Consider the following 22053-nt stretch of genomic DNA (forward strand, 5'->3'; position numbering starts at 1 on the left):
GGTATTCGAATCCATTATATGAAGTGTGTGTGCGTGTGCGTGTGTATGCATACATGTATGTGTGTGTGTGTGTGTGTGTGTGTGCGCGCGCTCTTGTTTTACAAGCTTTAGTATGTTATGCCGTCATCTAACACATATCACGTTCGCTGTAGTACATATATTTTACTTGGTTTGCATCCTAAATTTGTGAAACAGTTTTCTCCAGCAAGCTGTTCTCCACCACTCATTAAAAAAGAAATTAAAGAAAACGACTAACCCGACGTTGCTGGCCATAACCGTGGCCAGAAATTTCAGAAAATAATTGTTATAAAGTGACTGATGACTACTACCAGGGGTGTTTGCTCTTTTTCATTTGACCAGTCGGCTAGAAACGTGGTCATTAATGGACCCGAAGTGTGTCGAAAGAGAATGCGAGTCCGATATTGGTTTCGAACACAGAACCCTGTAGCGTTTGCCATCCTGTCCGTTTTAATGGGTCCTTCGAGTGAAGTTATTGAATTACGAATCTATATAATTTTTTAAGAATAAACTTCGAATAGCTGCTGCTGTAAGAACATAATCTATTTGTAGTTTGTTCATGTTTATATAATCAACTATCATGATGTAATAATCAGTTTATTAAATTCTGCCTGCGATCTCCATACAAACGGTGCTTATATTTAACGGCAACTAAATTTGAGATTTGAAAAAGAAAATGAGCGTATTTAAAATATTCCACTTTGAGTTTAAATTTTCTGTATGCATGTAATAGTTAGTTTAGATGGAATATAAATGTGATAACAAAAACAAATTAGTTTATGTGATCCTTCTTACTATTCCCCCCCCCCCCTCGGTCATTGCTTTACTCTACCGCTCCGGTGGCCTAAGGGGTTAGAGCGTCCGCCTCGGATGTGGGAGGTCGTGGGTTAGAACCCCGGCTGAGTCATACCAAAGACTTATACAAACGGTACTAACAGCTGCCTCGCTTAGCGCTCATCATTAAGAAGTTTGTGATATGCTTGGTCGACCTGGTGTCAGGATAATGTGACTGGGTGGGACATCATGCTACATGTCTGTGGTATGATCCCCCAGTGCTATACATCACTTTAAATTGCCACACTGCAGACATCGTAGTGAAATGACTGGAAAATTGCTAAAGCTACGTTAAAAATCTAACTCACAAACAAATACTCATGAAAATACGGTTTTTATAGCCTATCGCCAGGGTGGTTCTTTTAATGGAATGGTATGTAGGACATTGTCTTAGGATTTTTACCACCCCAATTATTTTTTCTCTGAATGAACATATGGTGAAATTGCGGTGGCAGATGTTGCGAGATAATGTTCATTTTTTTAAAAATAAATGTTCTTTTTTTCCAGGTAATGTTTTTAGTGTTCTGATGAGATATTAACATAAATTTAGTTTAAAATGGTTTTTATAATTCTATTTTCTTTTTTTTAGGTGGATGTTTAAAGTTATTTTCACGAGTGAAATAATCTAATATACAATTGTTTTTTTTAAAAAAGAATATTTTCTTGCAGAGCTATTATTTATCCCAATTCATATATATATATATATATATATATATATATATATATATATATATATATATATATATATATATATATATATATATATATATATATATATTCGGACTGTTTCCATAACAAGAGACATATGCAGTATTTGCTGACCTAATTAAAACTGAATATCGTTATTGGATTATTAGCAGTTAAGGGGCTCTTCTCAAAATCAAATATTTTATATTCCCGCGCAATCCGACTGGTCACAGATTTGTATATTTCCTTTATAAATATTGGTCATGAGTTTGTGAACCAAACTCCCAGAATGCATTTCATTGATTAGTTTACCTATGAAACAAGATGGCAGAAGCCACCACAGCATCACCCAACGTTGACTCGATAAACTATCACAGACGAATTGACCGTACTCCAGAAAAGAATTTTGATATGCGCCCACAGGAAGATAAGAAGCGAACTGCTCTGTTTAGAGCGAGTGTGGAGGGAGCGATAAAGAAAGTCACAACACTTAAAGATGAACTGGAGGAAAGGTGCCGAAACTCGCACCTGTTGATCATTGATTATTTCGTTTAATGTCAGTTCTGGGCTTGCTAATCAATATAATACACATGCACAGTTGGCATTAATGAGACTTTCTCCACAGATTAGGCATATGTAGATCATGGTAGTCATGGAGTCTTTTGCCATAACGTGAAGACTCTTAAGATTTTTCAGTTAAGGAAAGCTAGTCCAACATTGTTAGGCACAGCACATGTTGTTTTTGTTTTAGTGCTATGTTTTACTACACAAATAAAGGCCTTGTACAGCCTGTTCTGATGTTGATTGACATCGGAATGAGTATATAAAATTTCAGGAATATCTCACACTTGGCTGTCTATGTCAACACTCTTCCACCAATTTATGTGTAATTAATTTAATTACTGTGCTGCCTTTATCCTGGCGGAATGAAAATATGACAGTAGCAAATGGACGCATATTTATGTTCTGTTGACATATATTTGGATTTGTTACAGTGTGATGGTAGTCGAGGTATACCGAAGTATGTTGAAGATGGTTCATGTGGGGGGGATACATTTCTGTAACGAAACAAGCGTTGCTTACAGTTCCAATTGGCATAATATATTTTTATTCATTTATTTAAAGAATAATATTTCAACTTAACCCAATTTCGGTATTCCTGGCTTTCATTGCTTTCCAGCCAAATGAAATGTAGGCCAAAGAAACTTGAAAACAGGTCCATTTCTTTTGTGAGAATTTGAATTTATTAGAGAAAAGACATCAAAGTAAGTAAAGTATGGCAAAAACATAACTTTACTTTGTAGAAAGCGTCATTATTGGTTGCTAGTTGTGAGTGGTATTCCTGAAAATTTGACTTTTGTTGCACTGTTAGTCAACATCAAAATACGCTATACAGTGCCGTTAGTTAGGCAGTAAAACCCATCACCCCCCAAGAACATAAATATCCGGTGAATTGTAGGACTAAATGAAAGCTTGCTTTTTTTAATAAGAAAAAGAACATTAAGATATCCAGAAGTTGGAATTTATTATCCTCTCCAATTTTTGAACCCCCCCCATTCTATTATATAATTAGGGAAAATGTGAAATGTATTAAACTGTGCACTTTTAAAGTCTTTGATTAATTTGATGTTTGAGATGTTCACTAAAATCCAGCAATTCTGTTACTGCTGTTAATGCTAACCAAAGAGGAGTGAAATTTGTGGATGGATCACTAAAACTACAGCCGTTGCAAATCCACAAGTACAGATTTCCACCAGGGTTAGCTACTGTAGTGTGTGTTTGGGCAAGGCACTCTACTCCAATTGCCTTTCCACTAAATAACCAATTTTTGTTGCTGTGCCATAAACCAAACCAGTCATTGTCATAAACTTCAAGTGGACTTATGTCATATGTATCTAATGAAACAAGTGATGACTTACCTTTCCATGGTTACTTGATCTGTGTAATGTGTTAATTTGAGTGCCTGCAAAGACCATGCACAAAATGAGGTATAATAAATTCCAGCAGCATCAATGGTCATGTGTTTTTACTGGTACTGAAGTATAGTATTCCTACACCCTCCCTATTGTTTGTAAGCACCCTACCAATCTTGAAAATGAAAAGCTTCAAGGATATGAAAAAGCAGTACTAAAAAGACCTGATAGCCTAACACCTGGGGCCCCTCTAATTTTAGATTGGTCCCATCCTGTATTCTGATTGAAGAGACCATTGGGCTTGTTGAAAAAAATCTAATTTGGCTGAGGAAACTTTGATCGCACTGATAATATGTGTATATGTATTTTTCATGATGTTGACATACCTGCCATAACATGACACATCTAAGATCACCACTGTCCTGCATGAAATTGAGATTTGATTTTAATCAAATTGAAGCATGGAGTGTCATGCTAAAAGTATGTTTGTGTACCTCCAAACCCACTAAGACGGTCGTCTTTTGAGAAAACTCAATTTCCAGTAATCTTCTAAAATAGAACAAAACAAACAGAAAAAAAGCCCATTACATGTAGCATATATAAACAGTACACAGTCATGATTGGAGCAGATGTAACAAGCTCCCTTGGGCAGTTTAAATGGCAGCAATTAAAGGCAAACAGGTCATGTATAAACCACCATTTCACATCTTACTTTATTGGCTGACACTGTGACAGTAGCTTGTGTAGATGTGTTTGAAGGCTGCAAAGGGTGAACCCACTGTGCTAATTTGTATAGATAGAATCAGGAAGCAGAACAACCCTTTATAGGTAAATCAAGAGATGCTAGATGTGTGTACAAGAATACAAGTTATTACATATTATGGCCTTGAATGAGAATATTTATATGTATTGTATTTTTTGGCAAGTGCTGTGAAAAGCAGCCATGTTTCTTTGAAGTTGGGTTTTACTGCATATAGAATACAAAGCATGATCATTTCAGTTGTTGGAATAGTGTTCAAGTGTAATTCATTTTTGAAGCAGTTTTATGAAGCAAATAACTATCAGCAAAGACCAACAGATATAAATTTCAGAACTTCTGGTTAACAAAGTTTTACTAGGTGAAGCGGGGCCCTGAGTGGTCTAAAGTGCTCTCCGTTATGGATCACTGCCATCTCATCTCTGACTGTGTGGGTTCAAGTCTTGGATTCAGCCAATTTGGGTATGTGATAAAGCTTGCCAGTAGCTTCTCGTGGGTCGGTGGTTCTTTCCGGGGTTTTCCCGGGTTCTTCCTCCACCATTAATACTGGCCACCATGTATAGCCTATCGTGTGCTGAAAAATGGCATTCAACCCTACAACAACTACAACAACAACTAGATGAAGCATGTTAACCCCTAAAAAATGAAAAAGAAAAATAACAAGAAGAAGGAGGGGGTCGCTTTTAACTCTTTGCACTTATTGCAAACAACATATTGACATGCATCTTGTTTCTGACCAGGATTCACTCAGAGAATCCAGCAGAGAAGTTTGAAAACCAGGGCCATCCCGTCCCTATTGAGTGTAGTGATGAACACTAATGATACTTGCAATAGTTCAAAACAACATTGAACCATCTTGTATTTACATTTGAATTGGAGCAATTGCAATGTTGTGTGACAATATTAAATAAAGGGGAATTTGGGTATGCGGGAATTGGAGTCCGGGCTTGTGGAATTTCAGTCAGGGCTTGTAAGTTTATTTATGTCACCAGCCCTGGGCCTGTGTCTAAAAAAAATTCTTTGAGTACTGTAAAGGCAGAAAACTTTGTTATTTCATTCACTGATTTATCATTTATAATATGGCTGTTGTCAAAGTATCCCTCATCGTGGACATTGCCATACATATCATTGGAGCAGTTGGGTGTGATTCACACAGTGCTTATTCAACATTGTGTAAGAAAGTCTGAATATATTGCATACATATCCTTAAACAAATCTAATAGTCTGATTTAATACCAGTCTTTTCCAAATTTCACTGTAGAAATGCTAATTAAATATCATTTGTATTATTCATTAAAAAAATTCTTTTCGATTGTTGCCATATTAGTTCATCGTAGCATTACTCCATTTTCAACCTCATTTTATGGTGTGCCATATAAGGATATCCTTTTTATGAGGCATAAACAGATCGCAGTAAATATGATGTGAATTGAATCATTGAATATCCAATTAATCTTATCAAAAAAGCGAATTACTATGAGAATCTCATGTTTTAAGTCATTGTGATCAAAGCACGGTTAGTGTAAACATACTTTGTATTTTATCTTTCATATGCTTAATAACTTTGTCATTAGCTAAGCTTCCTGAAAGAGATAAATCTACATTGGTAATACATTTTTATTCATGTAATCATTTTGTTTTGACAATAGTTTTAATTGCTCCATTGCAATGTATAGAATCACTTTGTAGCCTTGACCATGTTGAGGCTGCAACATTTTAGCTAGTGTATTTTCTATGCATGAAGTGAATATGAATGCTGATTGTCAAGACATCACACATGCTAAACTAGCCTTATAGCCTAGGTCAATATGCTGATTTCAATACTGATGATAGCAGGGTCAAGCAAAGTGGTTGACTAAGTTGCTGGAAAACTGTTAACATCATCTGTTGGGGAAAATGAAAATGGTTTCACCGTGTGATTTTTAGATGTAAACTGAAGGACAAAAGTTTATGACCTGAGATGCTCCCCTGACTCATTTGGGTTGTAGCAATCTAACTCATAAGAGTATATAGATTACATCATTTAAATTACAGGTAAGTATAAATGGTTAATCAATTACCATTAGTAATTTAATGACCCTACTTTTTAAAACTTCAGCAAAAACTGGCAGTCCAAAATACTGAGATTTAATTTTGAAATAACATATTAAACATGTAGTTTGCCCATCCACAACATCAGTGACCACAGTCGTTTGAATGGATGAACACTATTGTGTCAAAATAGCTGTAAGTGTGCTTTCTTGTACATTGTTGTTACTGTTATTATTATTACTATTATTATTATTATCATCATCATTATTATTATTATTTGAAAGTGTTATTCAACTCAAACTTTGAGAGAGCTTTGATTACTCTCTTGGTTTATGATGGGTTCAGCTGTAAATAGACTAGACCCTGATAGTCTTACATAAACATTGGGTCCAACTGAAAAGGCACATATCAAGATCTGCCACTGCATGATATGCCAGCAGATCTGGGTCAGTGCAGTTTGTTACGAGTAATCAGCAGTGAGCAGTGTAGACCTTAATCTCATAACACATTATGTGAAGACGGTTCAGGGCTGATGTTGTTTGCAGTTGAACTTGACTTATAAGTGAGTAACTAAAAATAAATGGTACCTGTGTGGCTCCTTAAATTTATTGGTGATCATGTGCATTTATAAAGCTATCAATGATCTTGACAAGATTTCATAGCTGTCGATGCATTTTCGTGAGTTTGACATCCCAGAGTTTTGACCTTAGTTACAATCAGTGATGGTCTCTGATATTTTCTTAAGATGCAGTACATTTCAGGATCAAAACAATCTACGTTTGCAGGAACAGAATAATGACTTTCTTTTGGTCACGAGTTATTAAATAAAAGATGGCTACCTAAGGTTAAAATTGAATTTTTTAAACATGTATCTGTTTTAAAACCCAATGTTTTAGGTGTGGAGAATATATTATTTTTTACAAATATTTCAGGGACCAAATTATTGAAACTGAGAGATCACTGCGCAAGGCTGCTGAGGCCCGACTGCAGGCCCATCTTGTTAACATGTACCAGTCTCCCGAGGTCAATGAGGAATTGCGGAAGCGACTGCCCCGTGCCAATAAATCGGATCCTTTCAAAAAGCAGTCAGAGGACAATGAAATAGAGAGTCAAAGTGAGATTGAAGAGGTCATCGATTTGTCAGAAGGAAGTGCTTCTAGTCATAGGTATGTTTCTAAATGTTTCACATAGTTTACAAATATTTAGTTTTCCTGTATAACATTTTCTTACCAGCACTGTTTTTCCTTGTGACACTTGAAGCATGTCGGTGACTCAGAAAAATGTGAATTCTTTCTTGAACTTCTCACTTCTAGGATAATTACCTTATACACTACTCACCTGATAACTCGCACCCTGATAACTCACACACTGATAACTCTCGAACCTGCTTATAATGCGGGGTCAGGTGTGGATCCCATTTTTTTAACCAGCAAATACCCCCAAAAATTGATCCCTATTCAGGGATCGCCCTGGGCTTCGCCAATGTCGCAAATTGCGATTTATTTTCCCTTATTGATGACACCACCTGGCAATGTTTGGAGGGATAACCTTTTTGGCTGTTTAATTTGTTCATCATGGATTTGGAGTGGAGACATTCAAAGGGACCATGAAAGCAGTTTTTCCCTTTACCCTCATTTGCGATTTAGAGACCCTCAAATTTTTAATTTGACCCCCTGAATTGATACCAAAGTTTGTTTTTTTAATCAGTCTGACACTCAGCTTTGACACCATGGAGAGTTTTGAATCTCAGTCTTGCACCCCTTGGGGATATACTAAAGAAAGAAAGCCACAAACTTGGATACACAATGTACTGGAATCTAACTGTTACATAAACAAATCCTTTGTTCGTATTGACAAACCCATCTTTACAGTGCATTGTTACATCATAATCCATTGATGCTGATATCTGGCTGAGTACTGTATGCTGTGATACACTCAGTCATGCTACCGGACTATACCTACAATCAAACGACCTCTGAACATGTGAACAGAAAATAAAATAGGTTTGCTGAAACTTCAGAGAAAACTGATTACCTTTGAAGTACCGATTACTATGTATAAATACAAAGCTAAGTCAGAATTATATACTGTCAACAGTGCAACTTTATCATGGATAAACGTAAGTTAGACGTTGTGTGTTCATTGTCTCATCCTATGAGTAAGTTGATGAAGTTAAACTGAAACTGATGTTATACCTGGCAGTCCAACATCATCTACATGTAGTGATGGTAGTAATGCTTCAAGTGCAACACCACATCATGATGAACAGGTCAAAAGAAACTTGGAAACTTGGGCGTCCGTGTCTGAGATATGCTATAAGTAAGCAATATATGTTAATTTTGCTCATTGATCCTTTACTTTTGCCATCAATCCCATGTTACGACTCCAGGGACTTAAACTACGCAACAAGAAATAGCAAAACAAACAAGTTTGGCATAATTGAAAATAATTTTTTTCTCAAAATCCAGGAGTGAAAGAATTAAATTCACTTACAGCATGGTGAATGAATTCCTATTTCCTAAAAGTCCTTTCAGTTCCAATAGTTCCAAGAAATCCTAATACATTCCTTCAAAAAATGCCCCTTCTGTGTTGAAGTTTCAGATGTACAAAAAATTTCTAAAGAATTCAAATAGTCATTGAATAAATTTAGTTAATACCGTACAGTTATTCTAGCATATGTCATACCAAAAATAACTCTCTTAAAAAGCCAAGTTGGGAGATTGAATCCAAAAATACACATATTGGGACCTACCATCAGGAAGTTTTTTGAGGCATATTTAAGCATCATTTTCATTAAATATTCACCGATTTTTGGGGTCCAATACATGTAAAACTCTCAAAGGACACAGATACGGACCATAGTGGGCAAGTGAGTTTTAGAGAATTCATGAACTGGCACTTAGAGATATCCTGAAGGATGATAACAAGTTTCACTAATACTTCCAATGAAGTCACGACATTAATATTATACTAATTGAACAATACAAAATGTGAGTTTCAGCTTAAACAATTGTCTCACGAAATAAATATCACTAGTTTTTGAAAAAAGGAATCTTGTTTGGTGGTGTATCAACAGTTAGTCTAGTTGCCTGTTACTTTGACTCCCACCTTGGAATTATACTATTAAATACCACTTTGGGAACCAGACTAATCAACAAAACAAAAGCAGTGGCGCAATAATACACAGATGTTTTTTGTGTACACTTACGTGATGGTTGTTGAAACCAATTGGAACGATCTTTCACATGTTGGACATTTAGAAAATAAATGTTATTTGTACAGAATAATAAACAACTTCATTAGAAAAAGCGTGTTATTAACAATTATTATCGACATAGTTGTAAAACAGCCAAGTTTCCTACCCCACCCCCATGACAAACTTGTTTTCTTGATGTTAAGCGGATTTTTTCAATTTTTGTAGGTCCCTTTTTAACTTGTGCCCTCGCTTATAGTGCAGTTTATGTTTGTGGACCCCGTTGTGCACGAGTTATCGAGGGAGAGGTGTATTCAATATATATATATATATATATATATATATATATATATATATATATATATATATATATATATAACACTAGTTAGATAAGTGTCTTATATACATTTGTTATGACACTCTTCAGACAAGAATCTTATATAGTGTTGTAACACTCTTTACATAAGTGCCTTATATGTATTGTTAAAACTCTTTGATAAGTGTCTTATATACATTGTTATGACACTCTATGTTATATACATTATGACTCTTTAGACAAGTGTCTTATATATAGAGTTATAACACTCTTTACAAAAGTGCCATACATACAGTGAATGTTATAACAGTTTTAGATTAGTGCCTTAAATACAGTGTTGTAACACATGATAGGACATGGAGATTCCTGTGTTGTGAAAACCTCAGAAATTGATCATGGTTAGGCTGACTAAAGGTCGACTCCAACTTTGCAGTACCATTAAAGTTCGAAGTAAAGTCAGGCCTGAAGAAACTGCATAAACATTATTTGAAAATATAATTTAATATTTGTTTTATAAATATAATTTACAGTGTTGTGCAGTCTGATATTTATTACTCTGCATATTAATTTTAGAAGTTTACCACTGATGGTGGGGAGCATTATTGTTTAATCTATTCAAATGACTGTAAGTCTTGGGGCATGCAAAAAATAATTATTATTTTTTTGTATCAAGATTTATATGCACTTAAAAATTATAGTATTTTCAGTGTCCCAACACTTATAGATTTAAAAAAAAAAAAGTCAAGACAAAATTGGAAAGATCGCCATACTGCACACAGCAGTGACCAGCTCTTGTTCATTTACTATGTAAAGAGACTGTTATAAACAACTATGATTGTATTTATGTTATTATTTTGCATGTGCATATTTTCTGATGTATCCAACATGAAATTAAAGGTAAATAAAAACTTAAATAATTCACAGGGCGCTAAGAGTTTACCGGGCAACTGGTAATATATATAGTGTACAGAACAGTACTTACATAGTGCAAACTGTATATCCTTTTTTATTCCCAAAAATACTAGATGCAGATTTTGCTTTATTCATCCTTTTTTAACCACATTTAAAAAAGATGTAAATTGCTATTTCATTTATTTTGACCCACGAGTTACAGTTTTTCGGAGCTGTAAGCAATCCAACAAAAAAAGTGATGTAAATCATATGAAATGACACACATCTTTAATCATACAAGTCACATAACAAGCATACAGTATATTCACATAACTGATCATCATTGATGCATTTTTTTGTTTTGTATTTTGGTTTACCTTAACACAGATTTGTAACTGTCAACACTGTTCATTCCACCTTTGATTTTGGACAGCTGGTTGTTTTGGTTGTTTCTAATTGGAAGATTTGTCTTTTGTTTTCTTCTGACAAGAGACCAGGTAAATGTTTGAGCCATGAAACTGGCTTGGGAAAAGGGGGATTTTTGTCTGGCAGCAATGTCGGTAACTGTTTGTTCTACAACACTAATCCACGTGAACTAACTGTTGTAAAATCTAACGTGGGTTGAGAAGGATGAGATGCCGTGCATAATAGTGGTACTAAATTATTTGGCCCCCCAAAATTATATTGGACTGGCTAAGCAATTACTCTCATTGTCAATTTATTAAGGTATGAACACATGCTCAGATGAGTAGTAAAATTAACTTAGCCGAGTAAACAGGTACTTATTTATGGTTCCTTACATTAATGCAGATTGCCCAAGTGTTTAAGGTATTATGGTCATTTTCAAAGCATTATTTCTGAAACTTCTTAATTGTATTTAGGAGATAGTTATGATTAGCGCAACTATGCCAATAATTCAGATCCGAGGGATGTACTTCATGTAGTGTAAATCAAAATCTTCAATGTACATGCATTAATGCTGAGATGTAAACATGCTAACTAAATGTGAGCATTGAACCAAACATTATTGTTGTTCACTCATGTCATGCAGTTTTAATCAGTTAGGTATTTACATTTTCAAGGTAAAATAAAAACGTTACTGGTGCATTAATACAATATTCTAAATAATAATGCTTAAACAAACAATAATAAACTGATGACAGAAGGGATAGGTTACTGTTGTAAATGCTTGCAACAACCCATTAATGCTCAACTCTTGTCATCGATCAAATTATACACATTTGAATTTGGTAGAAATAATAAGGAATCAGGAAAATTTAATATATTTATTAACTTTTCAAACAAATTATGTTGATTTAAAACATTCCCATGATGTAATAATTCATGATAATATTTCCTTAACCATGGTAACTTGTTTTTTTAAAAAATATTGTTATGGTCAAGAAAATACATTAATCGATTAGTAGAAAAAATGTTGAAGGTGTCCCAAGAATTATAGTACATGTACATGAAAAAATTGCTATAATTTTGTGTCGCAACATTTATAGGATATAAAAAATATTTTGAAAAAATTTAGTGTGCCCCAAGGCTTACAGTGTCTCAAGACTTAGTCATCACGATATTGCCCATTTATCCTTCAGTTTCAGGATTATGTTAAACTTTATCCAATTTGCATTTATATGTAAATTTCGGGAAGAAAGATACTGGCAAAATTCAGCTTTACTTGCAATTTTTTAAAACCTTTTCACCACTGTACACTTGGGACTCTTTATTTGTAAGTTCTCTGAAATGCAGTATCCATTATATTGATGTGCATATATTGCTTCTGAAGTTTTCATCGCTAATTTGAAACAGCATTGGTGATAAAGGAAGCATTTATTTTGAAGTAAAGATAACATTTTTCCTGTGTTCTCTAATCAATAACCTCAATCTGATTAAAATCAGATCTCCACTGTCATATGCGAATATCTTACAGTGACTTGTTTGGGGTAATTTTCTGGTGACCTATATTTTTTCCATAATTGCTGTGTTGTGATGTGATGTGACTTTGATTTTTAACATAGCTTTAACAATTTTTCAGTCATATCGCTATGATGTCTGCATTGTGGCAGCTTATAGTGATGTCTAGCACTGGGACATCATGCCACAGTCATGCAGCTTGATGTCCCACCCAGTCACATTATCCTGACACCAGGCCAACCAGTCCTAACACTAACCTCTTAATACTGAACCCCTATGCGAGGCAGCTGTTAGCATCATTTTTATAAGTCTTTGGTATGACTCGGCCAGGGATCAAACCCACGACCTCCCACATCTGAGGCAGACACTCTAACCACTAGGCCATTAAAGCAGTCAACATAATTGCTAGTTTTATCCAATTTTATCAGTAAATCAAATGAAGTCTTAAATCTTTACCTTTGGGAGACTGAGCAGTATGGCTGAAGAGTGTCAATGTATGACCAATGATTTGATTCACTTTCAGATTTCTGAAAGCTGCATTTCCATTGGTTAATTCAAAGGTCACCAGAACATGATCCCTAAGTGGTCACTGTCAGATTTTCACATAGGACAGTGGAAATTTGATTTTAATCAGATTGCTGTAACCTTAGAGAATGTATCTCTGCACTGTCTGCTTACTGTTTATGAACAGTCATTAAAAGCTTTCATTTGTCAATTAATTCTTCACTGTCCATGAAATTGGTTATACATAGCATACTTGGTTTCACTAAATGATTTCTTATAGTATGGTAAGGCAATGATTTTGCACAGCTTTTCATTGGGCTCAGGGGTCATTTAGTATTTACAAAATATTTCTGTAAAGGAAGGCAAAGTTTTGGTCCATGCATTACTAACAGTTCCCTCACATGCCTCTTGCATAAACCCACTGCCTTATGAACTCAGTTGAGCAACTGTTTAAGGCAAATATTGATTGGAGTGTGAACAGCTGTTCCTAAGCTTTATTAAACAAGTTGGCCAGACAAAGAGTCAGTGCTGTTTCACTGTCGTATGTAAGCTGTCAATAGTAACGAAATTAATGTTTTGTAATAGTGCAGAGAGATTAGTGATTATTTTGAGATTAGTGATTATTTTGTTAGAGTCAGTGATGATTTATCCACAAGCTTGTCTTTGTACAAAGGTAAATCTTGGCATGCAGGTCCACCTTTCAAACTTGGATCATGAACAAATACCATTATTATTATTTTAATTATTATTGTTGTTGTTGTTTTATTATTATTATTATTATTATTATTATCATTATTATTTTTATTATTATTATTATTACCCTATAAGTGGTTTCCCGTGTACAAAAACCAGCTGTCTTTTTCCATTTGTGGCCTCTGTCTATCTATCTAACTATCTATCTATCTATCTATCTATCTGTCTGTCTCTCTGTCTGTCTGTCTATCTATCTATCTACCTACCTACCTACCTACCTACCTACCTACCTACCCACCTACCCACCCACCCACCCAATTTTAACAAATATGTTTACATGGAATGACACATGTGTAATGAAATAACCATTAAACCTTTTTCTTAACTTGAGCATCATGTATCGAATGACCAATGGAGAAGCCTGACCTGTGATGTGCATATTCTTTGTAAGCAGATACACTGTATGAAGATCCATTATGTAATTTTGCTCCTGTATGACATTTTAAGAGTTTTAAAATCTATGTATGTGTGGTTTTATTTCCTCCATAAAAGTTGTCAATATTACATATTCCCCATAGTTATGTTTCATGGGAATAATAAAAGTGAACTGACTTATAGATGTTGTCCCCTTACATTCTATTTATGAATGTGGACTGCCTATTGGTCCGGTCCCCCTTATGTTGAGGTATTTTATTAATAAAGTGGACTGCCTTGTAGATGTGGACCCATTATATTGAGGTATTCTATTCGTAAAAGTGGACTGCCTTATAATTGAGGTTGTTCAGTATTGAAATGTTCTGTTCATAAAAGTGCACTGCAGTATAATTGAGGTTGTTCAGTATTGAAGTGTTCTGTTCATAAAAGTGGACTGCCTTATAATTGAGGTTGTTCTGTATTGAACTGTTCTGTTCATAAAAGTGCACTGCAGTATAATTGAGGTTGTTCAGTATTGAAGTGTTCTGTTCATAAAAGTGGACTGCCTTATAATTGAGGTTGTTCTGTATTGAAGTGTTCTGTTCATAAAAGTGGACTGCCTTATAATTGATGTTGTTCTGTATTGAAGTGTTCTGTTCATAAAAAGTGGACTGCCTTATAATTGATGTTGTTCTGTATTGAAGTGTTCTGTTCATAAAAGTGGACTGCCTTATAATTGAGGTTGTTCAGTATTGAAGTGTTCTGTTCATAAAAGTGCACTGCAGTATAATTGAGGTTGTTCAGTATTGAAGTGTTCTGTTCATAAAAGTGGACTGCCTTATAATTGAGGTTGTTTTTTATTGAAGTGTTCTGTTCATAAAAGTGGACTGCAGTATAATTGAGGTTGTTCAGTATTGAAGTGTTCTGTTCATAAAAGTGGACTGCCTTATAATTGAGGTTGTTCAGTATTGAAGTGTTCTGTTCATAAAAGTGGACTGCCTTATAATTGAGGTTGTTCTGTATTGAAGTGTTCTGTTCATAAAAGTGGACTGCCTTATAATTGATGTTGTTCTGTATTGAAGTGTTCTGTTCATAAAAAGTGGACTGCCTTATAATTGATGTTGTTCTGTATTGAAGTGTTCTGTTCATAAAAGTGGACTGCCTTATAATTGAGGTTGTTCAGTATTGAAGTGTTCTGTTCATAAAAGTGCACTGCAGTATAATTGAGGTTGTTCAGTATTGAAGTGTTCTGTTCATAAAAGTGGACTGCCTTATAATTGAGGTTGTTTTTTATTGAAGTGTTCTGTTCATAAAAGTGGACTGCAGTATAATTGAGGTTGTTCAGTATTGAAGTGTTCTGTTCATAAAAGTGGACTGCCTTATAATTGAGGTTGTTCAGTATTGAAGTGTTCTGTTCATAAAAGTGGACTGCCTTATAATTGAGGTTGTTCTGTATTGAAGTGTTCTGTTCATAAAAGTGGACTGCTTTATAATTGAGGTTGTTCAGTGTTGAAGTGTTCTGTTCATAAAAGTGGACTGCCTTATAACTGAGGTTGTTCAGTATTGAAGTGTTCTGTTCATAAAAGTGCACTGCAGTATAATTGAGGTTGTTCAGTATTGAAGTGTTCTGTTCATAAAAGTGGACTGCCTTATAATTGAGGTTGTTTAGTATTGAAGTGTTCTGTTCATAAAAGTATACTGCAGTATAATTGAGGTTGTTCTGTATTGAAGTGTTCTGTTCATAAAAGTGGACTGCCTTATAATTGAGGTTGTTCTGTATTGAAGTGTTCTGTTCATAAAAGTGGACTGCCTTATAATTGAGGTTGTTCTGTATTGAAGTGTTCTGTTCATAAAAGTGGACTGCCTTATAATTGAGGTTGTTCTGTATTGAAGTGTTCTGTTCATAAAAGTGGACTGCCTTATAATTGAGGTTGTTCAGTATTGAAGTGTTCTGTTCATAAAAGTGCACTGCAGTATAATTGAAGTTGTTCTATACCGAGGTGTTCTGTTCATAAAGGTGGACAGCATTATAGTCACCTTATATTGAGGTATTTTACAATATTACCCTTATTTATTTGATTCATGGAGGAACACATGGCCATTTTTGCTGCTGGCTTTCATTGCACCTCTTCATTTGCTGATTCATGGTTAACACAATAACAAATAACCATGAAAGGGCATGTCATGATCATTTTTATTACAGACCTCTGTCACAAGTCCTCTTGTTTATGTTAAGATAGTGACCAGCAAAATTTGTAGTGATCTGTGATGGCTAGGGTATTACAGACCCTCTGCAAATTAACTAATATTTGATTAATTTTATGTTTGGGTGCTGTGCTACTTCTGTCATGTAGAAAATTGTATTAAATTGAAATATTGCCACAGACTTCACCTCAATTTGAACCACCCTTGTACAATATTTTAACATTTTTAAAGTTTTGTCTTTCTATGCTGCTTAAAATTGAAAAGATAGAATATTAAGACACAATATTAAGACTAGTGCTGTTCCAGTTAATTGAGTCACTCATTCAACCAGTTTTATTGAATAATCGAGTACGACATATTTCCTGGAAAAAAATAATCATAACTGTGGGCCAACTTTAGTTCATTGTGGTGACATCATCTAGTTTCTTCTGAGAGGATTTTCAGCCTAGCGGGCAATCTCATTAATAAAAAGTGGTCTTGGCTCAAACCAGAAAATGTGGATGTGATTGTGTTTCTTCATAAGAATATGGATTCGTACAGTCTTGCTCCGAATGTTGATTGAATAATTGAGTTGTACCTACATGTATTACGTTACTCAACATGTCAGAGACTTCAGGTCAGTGTGGAACATTCTGGAATTTCAAGTTATAAAAGACTACCATTAATATTAATGTCATCATCTAATTATAATCATAGGTGGTTCTAGTCATTTATCTGCTATCTAGTCATTATGTTACCTGTTCACTTGTTCTTAAGTTCTTATTATAACAAATATAAACATTTTTGATAATTTGTTTTTTATTAACATGTTCTTGTTATAAATAAATGAACACAGTTTTGATAATTTCATTTTATTTAAAGAAATATAACAACAAATAATTAAGTCCCATTACAAAATTTTGATTATACATGTATATCAGTTGGACACTAGCTAAAATTGATGCATTACTTTTGATCATTTCTGTCATGTGGCAGCCATATTTAATCAAGTAATAATTGCTCATTGATTGGTTGGTGCATCCAGTGATCAATCATGAAATTTCAAATGATCAAGACTAAAGAAAAAGTTTTGGTTTTTAGTTTTACTATTCATAGAACATAAAAACTTGTTGCTTTTTTTGTCTGTCACCTATTTTTTTGTTGACACAAATTTGTTGTTCCCAGTTCTCAGAAACTTCTCAGAGGATTGCTATGACACAGTTATTTATCATTTGGTTTGCTTGTTGGTCTTAAATTTAAGTTGTGCTGCTTGGACATTCAGAAACTTGTTATTGCCATCCCAGAATGGCTATTCGTATCAACATGGGGTTTCGTTACAAGACCGTGTATGATGTGAATTTGGTCCTGAATGAAAGAAGTGCAAATCTCGTATTTAATACGGTCACTACAACTGCCATCCTGACAATTTTTTTATTACTTTTCCTGAATGATAGAGCTGTGAAAATTTTAGAAAAATTCTACCAAACACTCATCGATATTTGCAATCAGTCACCAGGGTACCCAATCAAAGGAAATTTTATTAAATGTATACAAACCTGAAATGCTTTGTTGTAGGTTGATGCTGGTATGAATGGCATTCAAAAAATGTGGTCTTTTGGTGGTCATAGTGTATATGTTAGGGTATATTTTGCAAGTCAGATCTGTCTGAAGGGGTAAATTGTCATCAGTAAATCAAAGTTGCATTTTGGAAAAATAAATAATCCTAAGTGGATAGATAGATGGATGGATGGGAAAATTAGCAAGAAAACTGTGTAAGATATACTTGTATTATTGAGTGTAATATGTTACAAATAAATTAAAAACTTACAATTCGTTCTAAATTAAATCCACTAAAATCCACAATGCTTGACATTTTAAATCCATTTGTATGATAAATTCATGAATTCAGTTATGTCACATAGCTGTATAAAAATAGTTCAGCGTGATCTAAGTCATAATATCCTGTAGTATGCTGATTCCACGCATAAAACAAAAAAAACAATGCTAGTTAAGTCCACATTTTCTTAAATTCACAGTATCCTGTAAATATCACTGCCTAATGTCAGCTGTCACAAAGTCCAAGAAGCCATTCACATTTTCTTATAAAGTTTTGAAATCCTCCATCATCGTCTAGTAAATTATCATGGTCTAGTCATCATAAATATCATCTGACTCCCTTTCCTTGGCCTCACTGTAACATGTGGATACTTAATGGAGAGACTGAGTATGTAAGTAACACTGTGATCATACAGTTCGTGAAATATATTAAAGGTTGTAACTGATCACATATCAATTATGTGGCAAGATCAAATAAGCATCTTCTATTAATTTCAACTGACCAAGTATCACTCAAGGCTAAACTAAACACCTAAACTACATGAAAGAGTTACATGGTCTAATGGGTCCTAAATGAAAATGGTGCTGTTCATATCTCCAATATGGCTTTTAAAAAAATTTGTTTTTGCTGTTCTAAATTAATTGGTCTTATTTGGATGGGGTTTTCACTAAAAGGCTTAGAATGATGTCTAGTTGATCCTAATTGAAATAATGCTGATTTTAAACGCTCTAAATTTTCACTGTACTGTACTCACTTCTCCCAATTTTCTCACCACTTTGCCCAGTTAGGCTGGAGAAAGAAGTCACTTTTTCCAAACATTTAACTCTAGCGAGGACCCTACTTTACTGAAATCTGTTCTTTTATCACCTCTGCTGTCATTTGTTTCATAGGGGTTGTGGGGAGGATCAGACACATGATTGCAGATAATTGATTTGCATATTATCCTGACTTTTCTAAAAACATGAAGTGATTGGCTCTACTTGGTTCTTGTTCAGTGCTGGTGAGGCTGATTGTTCATTAACCTTACATGGTAATTTACAACCAAGAAAAACAATTCAGATGTACATGTATTATTTTTAAATTTTATTTTCAAAGTGATATTAAAATTTACAGTTGAAACTTTTTGAAAAATGCTGTAGTTTTTTCTTGATTCCCAAGCTCAAGGGTTGCAGTACAGGTACTAACAATAACTCATCAGCAGTATGCAAGTAGTAAAAATACAAAATTTTTGCTTGAAACATTTCTTAAAATTAATTCAAAGGAATTCTCCCAAGTTATACAAATAAAGAATCATATGTACTGATTCAAAGGAAACAGTCATATTCATTTTTAAGTGCTTTTCAACTACAAGTTTTGTTAGAATATGTTTTCCAGCAGCAAAATCGTAATAGAGAGTGAAATGAAATCTGTAAACACAACTGTCCCTCAAAACTTAAAAATTGAGTGATCTCCCTTTGACCATGTCATATCTTGTCAGAAGCGGTAGTGAATGGCCAGTGTAGCATACTAAATATAGTTATCTCCCTTGCATTGCATTTATACTCTGCATTGTATATTTTAATCTCTTTTTATGGAAACAAGTTAATACTATTTTACATTCATATAATTAGGTGCAGTAAAATTAATTCCAGTGGATAAAAAAAACCAATAGGATAACATTTAGAGTTCTGTATAATTTTTCATGTAATAGGACAGAAGCAAAGTTTTGTTCTGTTTTCATGTATATTTGAAGCACTGTTTTTTTCAGATTTCAGATAATTAATATGTGGCTTTTTATATCTGATATAGTTTTATTTAGTAATGTAATTACTGAATAACATTCATCTTCAGTGGGAAATAACTACCATATGAAACGGATTATCATTTGTTAACTCACCTGCGTTAAGTGCCAAATAGAAGTTATGGAATTGACATTAGCAAATGTACACTTATTTATGTTTAAGTTAATAAAGTATATATATATATATATATATATATATATATATATATATATATATATATATATATATATATATATATATATATATATATATATATATATATACACACACACACACACACACACAGAGAAATGAACTTTGTTGTCATGTAACAGTCATAGCTCATTTTGTTGTTGGAAAGATAGCTCATTTTGTTGTAGGAAAGAGTTACCTCCCTGACAGTGTTAATTTCTTAAATGAACTTTCCTATTTTGTCACTTTCACTTTCTATACTCCCAATTTTCATTAAAGGTATTTCAGTTATTTGTTTTCTCTATCTACATGAATGACAAGATATTGTCATAAATATGATCTGCTTGTATTAAATTTGGATGTATATGGCTGGCTTCAGTTGTTCCTGTTTCATTTGTTAAAAAATTCATATATCTTTGAAAGCAAAACACTTGTCATATATTCAGGTTGAATCGACAGTATGAAAATATATGATTTGTGATAGAAATATAGACTAGCACATGGTTCTCTTTGTGGAAAGTAAAGGCTTTACCGAACAGACTGGTTGAGTCCAACTGCAAACTGAACAGACCCAGATCTGTGTCAGAATGTGCCAGCAGATCTGGGTCTGTGCAGTTTGTTAGGAGTAATCAATAGAACAAACATAGACCCTGATCTGCAGGTACATTATGATATGGCAGATCAGGATCTTTGTTACTTGCAGTTTGGCTCAACTTACAAATTAATATATCCATTATGTTAATAGTGGCAAAAATTACATGAATAATTTTGTTTGTAATCACAAGCAAGACAACTTTGTTTTTACGATTGTCAGAGAAGGAAAAAACAGGTGTCAAAATAGATTATTTCATAAAATGGTTTTGCCATCTGGGTATTATGGTTGTTGTTGCTGTTGTACGGTGTAATGCCATTTTTCAGCACACGATAGGCTATACATGGCGGCCAGTATTAATGGTGGAGGAAGAACCCGGGAAAACCCCGGAAAGAACCACCGACCCACAAGAAGCTACTGGCAAGCTTTCTCACATACCCACATTAACCAAATCCGAGACTTGAACCCACGCAGACAGAGGTGAGATGGCAGTGATCCGTAACGGATAGCGCTTTAGACCACTCTGCCACTCGGGGCCCCAGGTATTATAGTAAGCAATTGCTAATTTAGCAGCCATCAGTAATAAGATAGGTTTTTATGTAAAGGTACACATAGAGTTTTCACAGTGATCAAGCTAGATAGTCACATAGTAAGATTTTCCCCATCTTAAAATTACTGATTTTTTTTCAGACGTTCCTTGGGTATGTTTGATAATGAAGATTTAATTGTTATAATTCCCCTTGGTCTTTCTTCCCTTGTCCCGTGTCTTTTGAATTAACTTATGTTCGATCATTTGATGAGCACTCTTTTCTTTATTGTCAACATACAGGTAATTCAATCACTCTAGTAGTTCTCCTTCCACCACCCTCCAAACCTAGAGGTATCATTAATGTTTAAAATATCAGGAATTGGGAGAAATTAGAGTTTGATTTGATAGATTATTTAAATCATGATGGTGTCCAGTGACTTTTGTAATGAGCAAGATTTGCATATATTAATTAAATTTTATTACTGTGAGAAATAGTTCTGACATGGTATGCATTGTAATCAGGTTTTCTTCCTTTAAAATACTTGCCTTTTCGCTTAAGGAAAGCAAGAGAAGTAACCCATGAGATTTGGATTAGACAGAGTTCTTACCCTTGCAAATATTATGCAAACCAGCTAACAGAAATAAATTTTGGAACACAGAAATGCATAAATTTCAATTATGCACTGCAAAATAATATGCTTTTGGGATTAAAATGAATAATGTGTCCTTTATCACTGCAGAAAAAGTATAAAATATAAATATTGTTAGAGAGTATCAACTGTGCAGCA

The 22053-nt window shown here is 34.2% G+C and overlaps 1 protein-coding gene across 1 annotated transcript in view; it reads left to right on the forward strand.

The window, feature by feature from the left end:
• The first annotated feature begins 1887 nt into the window (after positions 1-1887).
• LOC149805636 (uncharacterized) overlaps positions 1888-22053 on the forward strand; it is a 113669-nt gene continuing 93503 nt past the window's right edge. The window contains exons 1-2 of the mRNA XM_089934492.1: positions 1888-2051; positions 7173-7406. Coding sequence (XP_089790618.1) covers positions 1951-2051; positions 7173-7406 — 335 coding nt within the window. The 5' untranslated portion in view covers positions 1888-1950. The remainder of the gene's footprint in view (positions 2052-7172; positions 7407-22053) is intronic.

The sequence above is a fragment of the Sinohyriopsis cumingii genome, chromosome 2 (assembly GCF_028554795.1).
Source record: "Sinohyriopsis cumingii isolate HCF-2022 chromosome 2, ASM2855479v2, whole genome shotgun sequence".
NCBI classification, from domain to species: Eukaryota; Metazoa; Mollusca; class Bivalvia; order Unionida; family Unionidae; genus Sinohyriopsis; species Sinohyriopsis cumingii.